Source organism: Folsomia candida, unplaced genomic scaffold (assembly GCF_002217175.1).
Source record: "Folsomia candida strain VU population unplaced genomic scaffold, ASM221717v1 Fcan01_Sc024, whole genome shotgun sequence".
Taxonomy (NCBI): Eukaryota; Metazoa; Arthropoda; class Collembola; order Entomobryomorpha; family Isotomidae; genus Folsomia; species Folsomia candida.
In genome coordinates this window covers 157,059-169,335 of record NW_019091216.1, presented here as the reverse complement: position 1 = coordinate 169,335, position 12,277 = coordinate 157,059, and the positions used below count along the sequence as shown (strand labels likewise).

At 39.3% G+C, this 12,277-nt stretch overlaps 1 protein-coding gene across 1 annotated transcript; it reads left to right on the top strand.

Annotated features, from left to right (window-relative positions):
• The first annotated feature begins 6 nt into the window (after nucleotides 1-6).
• On the top strand, nucleotides 7-12,192 carry LOC110859034 (sodium/hydrogen exchanger 10). The gene is made up of 19 exons (XM_035859263.1): nucleotides 7-435; nucleotides 1,039-1,367; nucleotides 2,100-2,232; nucleotides 2,309-2,344; nucleotides 2,413-2,459; nucleotides 2,542-2,812; nucleotides 3,227-3,464; nucleotides 3,545-3,628; nucleotides 4,075-4,165; nucleotides 4,396-4,650; nucleotides 7,130-7,539; nucleotides 8,240-8,447; nucleotides 8,864-9,064; nucleotides 9,978-10,179; nucleotides 10,254-10,364; nucleotides 10,589-10,752; nucleotides 10,827-11,264; nucleotides 11,772-11,963; nucleotides 12,059-12,192. The coding sequence occupies exons 1-19, from the start codon at nucleotides 198-200 to the stop codon at nucleotides 12,173-12,175; spliced, it is 3,765 nt and encodes a 1,254-aa protein (XP_035715156.1). The 5' UTR covers nucleotides 7-197; the 3' UTR covers nucleotides 12,176-12,192.
• The last annotated feature ends 85 nt before the right edge of the window (nucleotides 12,193-12,277 follow it).

Genomic DNA, 12,277 nt, shown 5'->3' with positions numbered 1-12,277 from the left:
TTTTGTGAAATACATAAATTTAAATTTAGACAGAAAACTTTAGATATTTTTGAAATTGTTTTTATGGAAACTTATCACGTCGTTTGCATTATTTATCGATATATAATTAATTATGGATCAAAGTAGATTTCCAGTGTGTTAAATTCCCAAAATGCTAACTGGTTCATAAAAAAAGTTGTCGCGAATTAAAAATCATCATGGCGCTGCAACTATTACCACGACGGTCATGGTTTCCCCTCCTCGTCGTCATCCTTGGCGTCCTCGCGGTGGGCTCGGCCTCGGAGGATGAGCACGACAAGAAGACGCCCATGAAGATCAAGCAGACGATCAAACTCTTCAATGACGATGAACTGGATCGGCTGGAATTTCAGGAATTTTGTGAACTCGGCTTACTCGAACGGCAAGTTGGAAAAGCGTTGCATGATGACGTCATGGGTGAGTGAGGACAGTTGAAAATTGAAATTAAATCATAATAGTGTTTCGGGCGCAAGAAATAACGGGGAGAAAGTGGTTTCTTGCAGATAAATGATTTGACCTGGGAGAAATGCAAGGCGCTAGAAACGACGCTCCGCCGCTGTAAATACTTCATACGGCGCGTGGCTGGATAGCGCATATTTCTGGCCCTTTCTCCCAGTTTCTTCCACCTCGCATTTCTTGCGCCTCGAATTTCTTGCGCATTGCATTTCTTGCAGTTTCTTGCATCTTCCACTTTTTTGCACTTTCTTGCAGTTTTTTGCACCCCGAATTTCTTGCGTGGCTTGCTTTCAGTGCAAAAAATGTGCTTAGCAAACCCACGAAAAAACAAAAAAGCTGCGTACAAGTAACCATTTTCAAGAAATAACGGCAAAAAAATGGTTTCCTGTAACTATTTTGACCTGTAAGAAATGCAAGGCGCAGGAAACTACTCCCCGCTGCTATACTTCATACGGTGCCTGGCCTGGCTACATGGCGCTTATTTTTTGCGTTTCTTCCTTTGCAGTGCTAAAAAAATGTAGCAAAACCCCCAAGAAATAAAACTGTAATTGTATTTTTTTACAGTTTCCGAGTGCTCGGTCACCGCCGCGGGAGAATTTGATATCGACATCGATGGAAAGATGTTATTCACTTTGATCGCGATAATCACGTATGGCGCCATCATTCGCGCCGTGATTCAGCATTTCGATCTCCAAGTCCCCTACACGGTGGTCCTCATGTTGTCCGGACTGGTGGTGGGGTCATTTTCGAAGAAATATTGTCCTGAAATGAACGAATACACGGCGATTGCGAGGGTCAGTGCGAGCCTGATTTTGTACACGTTTCTGCCCCTGCTAATTTTCGAGAGTGCGTTTTCCATCCCGGTCCACACGTTTCAACGGAGTTCGATCCAGGTACGTGCTTTGGTGATCAAGATTGAGTTCGATTTGCGCTTACAGGGGGAGAAAATCCCGGAAAATTCCCACAAAAAACCGAGAAATCCTCGAAAATTCTCGGAAACAAACATGTCCCAAAATTTCTTACAAATGCTCGAAAATTCTCGTGAACTTTTAATTTTTTAAATATTTTGGCAGAGTGTCGACATAACGTCTTTTACCGGTTTTCGCCCCCTGCTTTTGCGGCAAATGCGTTTACTACAAATCGAACCCACGTGATCATGTAGCAATTAATGGAGGTCTCCGAGCGCATTTTGAGCAAATTATTGCGGTGCATCGAAGTCAACCGGATGGATTTGATTTGAATTTCGGCCCGCCTCCAATGTTAATCAAATGGGCACGTGATTTTGGCGCGTAGAAATTCTGTCCGGTTGACTTCGATCCACCGCAATAGTGCCAATCGCGATCTCCCAATGGGCACGTTTGGCGCAGATATCTGCATCCGAAGAGGAGAAAACGAATATTGCGTAAAATTCGTCGACTTTACTTTACTTTTCTCCTTTTCAGATGCAAATATCTGTGCTAAACGTGCCCATTGGGAGATCGCGTCTTTCGCAAATTTCATACTAATTAAATTTCTGATCGATTAACACTAATTTGTTCAAAATCGGAGAGCGTACGCTGGGAGACCTACCTTGTAACTAATTTGCATGTTAATTATGCAGTAATTCCAATTTTTTTTTTATTTAGATCATCATCGTCGCCTTTCCCGGCATGGTTTTGTGCACTTTCATCACATCGTTCGTATGTCGCCACTACTTCACAACTTATAAATGGGATTTTATGCAGGCCAATTTATTTGGTAGCATTATTAGCGCGACTGGTAATTAGATAATTAAACAAATTTGTAATTATGGAATGAAAAGTGTTTTTCTGAAGTTTATTTTATTGTATGCCAGATCCTGTCGCTGTTGTTGCTATTCTGCGTGAACTAGGTTTGCAAATTGGGTCACTTTTTGGGAAAATTGTTCATAAATAATAATTATTTTCTATTTTATTTTAGGCGTGTCGGAAGTCTTGAGTGTGATGATTGAAGGAGAATCATTACTGGTAAAAATTGCGAATTTAAATTTTTGCATGTGCAAAATTGCATGTTGTGCAGAAATCTAACATATTTTATTTTTGTTTTAAGAATGACGGCGTTGCAATTCTGTTGTACGAGATTTTCGAGGAAATTTTGGAGGAAGCAGCTCTGGGAAAAACGCCAGGAACATTGCCGGCAGTTTTTGGGCATTCAGTCCTGAAATTTGTACAGATTGCGATCGGTGGCCCCGCATTTGGCTGGGCGATGGGGAAAATTACCATCTTTTTCTTGAGCTATGTCTTTAATGATGCTCCCGTCGAGATATCAGTGACCATTGTGACGGCTTACATTACTTATTGGCTTAGCGAGGATGTGCTCGGTACGTAGCTTTTAAAAAAAGTTGATGAAAAATCGGTATAATTTTCAAAGTAACGTAGGACTCATCGCCAAAATTAGCCCATTTTTATTCATTTCCCGGCTCGGAGAATTTATTATAAAATTCTGGGCGACAAATTTGTAGAGCAGGGACTTGTCAATTAAAAAAATATACACTCCAGATTTTGACACTTTTTGAAGGAGGAGATCTCAGGGTTAAGAAACCTTCAGAAAAATTGTAACTGGTCGAAACTCGCTTAAAAAACTCAGCGCCATTCCATTAATCAGCTCACTGACTACAAATTTGTCGTCCAGAATTTTAAAATAAGTTCTCAGACCGGAGAAATAATTAAAATGTGCTGATTTTGACGATTTTGTTGAAAAGTTATGGACCACGTTGAAAAACTTGTATTTCTAGGCGTTTCCGGCGTCATGGCGGTGGTCTTGCTGGGCCTGACGATGCGGGCGGAGCGAACCGTGATAAGCCCCGACTCAGAAGAAGCTGTCCATCACTTTTGGTCCATCATGGGATATTTGGCGAACACCGTGCTGTTCATGCTCGTCGGAATCGTGATTGCGGAAACAGCCGTGAACGACATTGATCAGAACGACTTTTGGAATTTGATCCTTCTCTACATCGCGATTCATGTGTCGAGGTGACTAGATTTTAGAGTTGAATATTTATTTATGCTAATTATTTTGGAGATATTTTAAAGTTTTTTGGCAATATTTTTAGATTTGTGATGCTCCTCGTTTTTTATCCAATACTTGCTTGGATCGGGTATGGAATGACGTGGCAAAATACGATCGTGATGATGTGGTAAGGGGAAAGAAATGATTAAACAGTGTTTCGGGCCAGTGGCCGCGGCAGCTGTGGGGACATTAATATTGTAGGATGGGAGAGGGAGGGGTTTATATAACATGGAGAGATGATGGGAACATCGAATAACTGTGGGAACATTGTCCCTCTTTCCACTGTTTCGGGCACAAGAAACCACTTGAAAGAAAGTAGTTTCATGCAGGTTTCATTTTGACCTGTGAGAAATGCGAGGTGCAAGAAACTACGCCCAGACGACGTAATTCATGAGGTGCGTGGCTTGATAACGCATATTTCTGGCACTTTCGTGCAGTTTCTTGCACCTCGCATTTCTTCCCTGGCTTGGTTCCCAGTACAAAAAAGGAAGCAAATCCGCTAGAAACGAAATATTGTAATACCGCTGAGTTTTGGGTGGAAATGAATACTAATTTCATGCAAATTCGTTACAGGGGTGGACTACGGGGCGCTGTTGGAGTCTGTTTGGCGTTGGATGTTTATCGAAATGAACATTTCTGCGAAAATAAGCTGATGGGTTCAAAGGTGTGTAAAAAATATGTGCAAAAAATATGTGCAAAAAATATGTGTGCAGAACAAACAATTAATCAATCCATGCAGTTGAGTAATGTAGATTCTCTTCACATTTTATATACATTTTACATACATATGTACTTAGATGCTATTTGCATAAAATTAGTTGTGCAAAAAATACGTGCAAAAACTTATCCAGTTTACCCTGATAATAACACCGATTCTCTTTACCTCTTATATAGATGCTATTTCAAACTGCTGGAATCGTGTTCTTGACCCTGGTCGTTAACGGTACGACGACGCGACCCCTGCTGACAGCCCTGCGACTCACGGAGGTCAGCGTGGGCAGGAAAGAAGACATGAACAATGCCATCAAAAGAATTGTCAAGCTGAAAAACCAGGCCATTCGAATGTTTCAACTTTCTCCAAACATGTTCGATGCCGATTGGACGATGGTGAATGGATTTTGTACGGTGAAAAATCCCTACAAAGCGACGGTACGTAGCGAGTAATGGGGAAAATACTTCAAATTTTGAGAATATTTTGTCAAAAATCCGGTATTTTGAGCTCGGTTCTGTCAGGATTTAGATTTCCGGGGGTGTTAAACCCACAAAAAGACGAAAATCTGCATGGAGAATACTCAAAATACTTCAAATTTTGAAAATATTTTGTTAAATGTATAGTATTTTGAGCTCCGTTCGTCCCAAGGTTTAGATTTCCGAGGGTGTCACACCCAAAAAAAAAAGAGGAAAATCTAAGTGGAAAATATTCTGCCTTTAAATTCGTAAAAATCTGTTTTCAACTATTCATTTTATTTATTTCGATAATTTCGTTTGTTATTCGATGCACGGCTGGCGACGAGAGAATCTATCATATTTTAAACAATTTTAATTCATCAGAATTTTATTTGTCGGTGTCAAACTTTGCTATTTTTTTAAACCTTGTTCCTTCCTCCATTGTCAACACGATTAGCGTGGTTTCAAAACCGGAAAGAATTACAATACTTTTTGTTCAGAAAAATTTATGCAGATTAGATTTTTTTAGTCTTTTTGAAATAACCAATATGAAAATTGACCTGGTAAGAAAATGAAAAAGACAACTTTTTTCTGTGAAATAACTGGATTTCCGGGGCTGTTACACCCACAAAAAAGACGAGAATCCACGTGGAAAATATAACAGTGGTAGGAAAATACAGGGTTTCCTGAAGAAATGAATTTTTAAGTGCATAGTTTTCGCGATTTTAAAAAAAATTATGTATTTTTGACAGGGGAAAAGTATTTTCGTACGACTGTTATTTTTCTACGTAGATTCTCGTATTTTTGTGGGTGTAGCAGCGCCGGAAATCCAGGCGGAGTTATTTCGCAGAAAAGTGGTATTTTTCTGACAGGTCGAAAGAAACTGAAGCAAAATCTAATCAGAATATCGGTTTCTGTACAAAAAATAATAATTCTTTTCGGTTTTGAAATCTCGCTAATCGTGGTGACAATGAAGGAAGGAAGGAACAAGTTCTCATAAATTGTAAAGTTTGACACCGAGAAATAAAATTCTGGTGCATTATAATTGTTTAAAATGTGATAGATTCCTGGAAATTCAAGTGCTGTTTTAAAAACACATTTTTGATACAAATTGATCACTTCATTTGCAAAATCTGTCCACCTAAATAAAGCGACGTTGTCAAAATGTCGTTGCATTGTTTTCCCGATTTTCTAAAAATACAGAATTTTTCCAGCGATAAAAAGCTAATTTCTTCAGAAAACCTCTATTTTCGCGGCATTTATAAAACCACCCCCACCCCCATCAAATCCACCCCCACCCCCACCCCATCCACCCCCACCCCCACCCCCATCCACCCCCACCCCCATCCACCCCCACAATTTTTATGGGGCAACGTGAGATACCTTGGGGCAAAGTGAGATTCTATTACATATAGGGGTATCGTTCGTAATTAGCGAGCGAAGCGAGCAGGTTAGGTTAGATCAACTAGGTACACGGAAAGCCTGGAAGGCTGAGTTAGCAAATCTAGCTAGCTAGGCTAGATAGAACCTAGGTAGCTAGGGGTGGGGGTGGGGGTGGATTTGATGGGGGTGGGGGTGGGGGTGGTTTTATAAATGCCGTATTTTCGTACCATTGTTATATTTCCCATGTATATTCCAGTCTTTCTGTGGGTGTAACAGCCCCAGAAATACAAACCCTCGGGGCTCAAAATACTCTATTTTGACAAAGTATTCTGATCACCTCTGTTTTTGAAGTTGCAAAAAATCTTGATTTTCCATCATGCAAATTACTTCAATTTATTTCATTTGACAGTGTTCACCTAATCTATCCCATTTTAAAAGGTTTAAATTCACCGGAAATAATTTTTTTGGTGTCAAATTCTTACTTAATTTTAATTTTTACTTGCAATTTTTGAAAACTTGGAAAACTTGTGTAGGTCTCTGTGCAAAATGTGTTTAGAATTTGTTGTACAAATCCTGGAAATTTTTTCCCCCAACCATTTAGAAGAAAGGAACTCAAAATACTGTATTTTCGCCACTAACAATGGAGGTCTCCCAACGTACGCTCACAGATTTGGACCAATCTAACGTCAATCGATCACAAATATGATTAGTATGAAATTTGCAAATGGAACTATCTCCCAATGCTCAAGTTTGGCGGAGATATTTGCATAAAAAGAGGAGAAAACGCACCCCCAAGGCTGGCAAATTTTTCATTTTTCAAATTTGCTGCCAATTTTTCCCCCTTTGGATGCAAATATCTCCACCAAACCTGTGGATTGGCAGATAGTTCTATTTTCAAATTTCATACTAATTATATTTGTGATCGATTGACGCTAATTTGGTCCAAATCTGTGAGCATACGTTGGAAGACCTCCATTGTGAGCTCGAAATACTGCAAATATTTTGACAAAGTATTTCGCCCATCCCTTTAGTAATTTAATGCTGCAAAATTAGCATGTTTGGCTTGTTCATCCTTTAGAAAGAGCCCACCCTCACGACCGAGGACTTGGAAGGGATCGCTGTAAAAATCCATTCGCCGGAACCAGCCCGAGAAAACGCCACCGTTTGCGGCACGTGTCACACCGTCGTTCCGAACGAGCCGACGAGCGAGGAGTATTACAATTTGACGGAGGAAGCCAGGCTAAAAGTGATTCGCGCCATGAAAGTTTCGTACACGCATCGAAACGGTATTGGGCTCACGTCCGACGCCGCGCTGCAGATTTTGATGGGAAACGCGGAACGGAAAGAGGACGACGTCATGCAGCTCGTTTGTTGCTCGGATTTCGACAAGTATACGAAAAATCGGGGCGGGTTTTATCCCTGGCTGAATCGTCAGATTTCTAAACTGGAGAAGAATGAAAGTTCGAGGCCGCCGAAACCTACGGCGAAGTAAGTATTTAAAAGTATTTAAAAGAGGGTGGATATGTATTTAATACGGAAAATGGGTGTAATATGTATTTAATATTTGCGAAAAAATGCCAAAATAGTTACGAATTTGTATGCACGAAAAAAACTTAAAGATAAGGATTTTCGCAAAATTGTTATTTTGTAATTAATACTCTGGATTTTTAAAATGACCAGAGGGTATGTGCATGTTTACGGGAAATCGTTAAATATGTGTTTCATACTTGTGAAAAAAATGCAAAAATATTTACCAAATAGGTTCCATAAAAATAATAATTTTCGCAAAATTCTAGAGGTATTTCTGGATTTAATATTCTGGATTTTTTGTGGTCTAATTTCTCTGAGCAAAAAAAAACTCATTGTCCTACATCCTTCAAGTATTAACAGTATATTCATATTTTTTGGAAAAATATGCAAAAGATTTGCATGTTTTTAAATAATACCGGAAATATTTATAAATATGTCTGAAAACCTCGTAAATCTATAAACTTCCCATATACATTCATGGAAAACCTCGAAATATGAAAACATATTTTGCAATTTTTGTGATCCATGCGAGTTATGAAACACACCCACAAAGTTTGACAGTCGGTCGTCATCAAATTGAAAATATTTAAATACATAACCGCCCCCTGAAAATAGCACTAGTTGAAAATTTGATTTAATGCTGTATTTATTTATTTAGATGGCGACGACCGTTCTGGATTATCGTCTGTCAAGATTGGTTCGAACAAGTGTTTCTCGCGTGCGTGTTTCTGAATCTGATTCCCGTAATTTGGGAGCTTGTTGAAGCCGCGGCAAGCACCGATGAGGCGTGTGGCGAGCATCACGGGATTTTTGTGGGGCTGAATATCGCATTCACGGCCCTCTTCACGGTCGAGATCATCATCAATGTATGTAATTTAGGGTGGAATTTTATTTTATTTCGATGGGTCAGACTTATCGTCAAAATGTGAACATTTTTAATCATTTCTCCCCTGTGGAAATTTATTTTAAAATTCTGAACGATGAATTTGTAGAGTAGGGAGTTGTCAATTTTTTGAAAATGTACACTCCAGATTTTGACACTTTTTGGCGGACGAGATCTCAAGTTTAATAAGCCTTCAGAAAAGTTGGACCTCATCGAAACTGGCTTCAAAAACTCAGCATTATTCCATTAATCAACTCACAGACGGCAAATTTATCGTCCAGAATTTTCAAATAAGTTCCCAGAGCGGAGAAATGATTAAAAATGTGTAGATTTTGACGATTATAGTGATTAGTCATCCAGTCCTGCATACGTTAATTTTGATGAATTGTATATTTTTAGATCCTTGGACGCCGATTGCAGGACTATTTTTGTGATCCGTGGACGTATTTGGACATTATCGTGTTACTGTTAGCCTATGGAGATTGCATATTCAATCTGGTCGGTGAATGCAAGATTGTGAAGGGAGGTGCCAGCGAGTATTTGCAAATTGTTAAGGTTCTCCGGCTGCTCAGAGTGTCGAGAGGGTTGCGTTTGTTAAGGGTACTTAAAATACGTCGTTTCGTTGAAGGTCTCCCAGCGTATGCTCTCAGATTTTGACAAGCTACACCGGGATTTTTTAGCGAGTTGCGCCAAAAAATCAAGCCGAAAATTAGGAATCATATGGCAATTATCAGGGTGCATAAACTTTTTTGAAGTTTATGCACCCTGGGCAATTATCTATCCCGTTGAGTAACCTTTTGACACAAAATATTAGGGACAAAGTTCAATTTGTTAGTAAATTTTGCCTCGCTGTTTCCTCCACTGGAGGAGAATAAGGGTGGACGTGTTAACCTTGACCCCAATATTTTTCCAATTCAACGGAAAAATAAGTGTCATGTGACCCCTAATTTATGGTTTGATTTTTCGACATAACTCGCTAAAAAATTCTGGTGTGGCTTGAAAAAAGGTTCCATTATAGTTCCAGTCGAGGACAAATTTGATTAGGACGAAATTTGCGAAATACACGATCTTCCAATGGGCACGTTTGGCCGAGATATTTGCATCCCAAGAGGAGAAAACTCACCTTAAAGTAGAGAAATTTTTGAACTCTTACTAAATGTTTTGCTAAATTTCTAAATTCGCTAAATTTTTGGAGCCAGAAAACAGTGTTTTCATAACACATCTAATTGAATCTAGTTAAATATATTCATTATATTTTACTTATTTGACTTTGAAATCTTCCAATTTTACACTTTCCAAATTTGTGTCATGTTTTCTCCTCTTCGGATGCAACTCTGAATCAAATCAAACGTGCCCATTGGGAGATGGTGTCTTTCGCAAATTTCATACTGATTAAATTTGAGATCGATTGACACTAGTTTGCTCAAAATCGGGAGCATACGCTGGGAGAAATCCATTGGTTAGTTAAAGAGATTAGTGGTATTTAATTAATTGCATACTTATTTTCTTGCAGCCCATCCTCCCCCAGTTTCAGACATCCGTGTCCCGAAAGATCAATGAGCAGCTCTTCATGGGGTTCGACATTGCGCGAGGATTTGTCCATTCTTCCGAAGAAGTGCTGAAATTTGTGTCGCAGATGATTGAAAATAAACGAGTTTGTAAAGAAATTCGGGATCATATGGAGAGAGAAAGGGCGGAAGGGTTGAAAGTCATGGGTCCGTTTTTAAAAAATTAATTAATTGGAATTATTTAGTTAATTGTTGTCTTTTTTTTAAAACTATTTATGTAGCCGTTCTGCAGCAGAAATATCCCGGAATTGCGATCGCCCTGAAAACAAGACACGCTTGCCGAGCTGTGATCAATGTCATGTGCGACACGCTGAATGATGCGAAGGACGAAGGTACAAAAATATAGGGGACATGTTTCGCGTAACCATTTGAAAACATACCTGTTCAAAAAAACTTTTTTCATTCAAAATTCGGTCATCACGATTTCTGAGTGAAAATTTATTTTTGTTCACATTCAGTCATTTTCTTTCATACTCAAGTCATTTCACTTCATCGAACTTCATTTCGTACTTTCTACGAGCAGTACTTATTGTCACCAGTCAATTTATGATCCTAGGGCTTCTTGACGACACTGAAATTGACGTCCTCACCCGAATAATGGAGCTCAAAATAAAAAGACTATGGCACTCGCCGGCCAGCATCGAGACCACCGCGTCCCAAGTCCTGCTCGCTAACCTCCTCTGGGTCGAACACAATGAAGAACTTTACGACACGATTCTGGTCCTAAAACTTATTTTTTATACGATTTTTCAATTTTTCCAAAAACAAGAAAACAATAATTTTCAAAAATTTAGAACGCTGCTGAACTGAAGAGTTACGGATTCGGGCAGCACATCTGCCACTTTGGCGACCCCACTTCCGGAATTTACGTCGTTGTGGCGGGAATGATAAAAGTTGTGTATATGCCGACGCCTGCCCTGATTGAGGCGAGGAATCAGTACGGAAAAATCCCAAACTCCGAGTTGTACATGGACTTAACCTTTTCGCAGCCGGAAACGGACTATTTCTCGTCGGGCTTCGTGTTTGGAGAGTACGGCGTCCTGCGAGACGATCCTTGGGCGTCGGATATCATCGCGGAGACGAGTCTGCTGGTTTACCACATTCCGAAAGAGGTCATTATCCAGGCGATTGAGAGATATGAGGATCCCTACGATTCGTTGGAGGGGCAGTTGTGGAGGTCGGTCGGAATGCGGAGAGCGACAGGGTTACTGGAACAGTTGCCGCGGTATCAGGTAGATGAGAAGTTCAGATAAGGAAATTGGCATGAATGATCAGGGAAATTTGACGGGGTTTTGATGGGGATGAAATTTGAGTAATTTTTAGTTGAGAAAGATGGATTTAAGTTGAGATAAGAATTGTTATGAATGATAAGGTAAATTTGAGGCGGTTTTGATAAGGGCAAAATTTGTATAATTTTTAGTCGAGAAAGATGAAGATATGGGCCGAGAGGCAGTTTTGATGTATGTATGATAGCTCAAAATTTGGGTAATTTTTAGGAATCCGAAAAAGATTGTAGGCCAAAATATATATGCAAATTTTGAGACATTTAATTTTTGGTGGAAACTCATCTGATGAAAAATGGCTGGAAATAATTCCTGAAATAATTTTGACCAGTAAAATTTAACAACTGGTTGTATAACAGTTTGGCAAATAGTTTAATTTTCTACCCTTAATTAGATACTAAATTAAGGAATTATAAGTTAATTTACTTACTTCTAATATTTCCCCGTTTTTTTCAGAACAATCTGGACAAGATCCAAATCGTCCTGCAACGTTCCACCATTCCGATAAATGATTCCCACAACGTGTTCGAAATCCCGGATTATGTCTCCGAAGTCGTCGTCATTGAGGGCTACGCCACCAACCAGGACACCAATGATACCTACATCGCTCCCTTCATCGTCCCCCGCTCCTGCACAAAGCTGATTCAGGTAATGATTAAAAACTATAAATAATATGTCGCCATAATTAATTTCTAATTAGCAATTAATTAATAACAAATTAATTTCTAACTAATTTCTTTCAGTTGGACAATCCCGCAACAGTGAACCGAATTTTAATCATAGCGGATGAAGACGTAGATTTATCCACGACGGGAAATGAAGATCGTATTTCTCTCGGGGGCAAAAATGTGAATTGGTAGATATTGAATTGATCGAATGAATAATAATAAAAAAATGTGTTTTTCAAGAACCTGAAAGTTCACTAAGAATCCACTTTCATTAAATATTTTGCATAATGAATT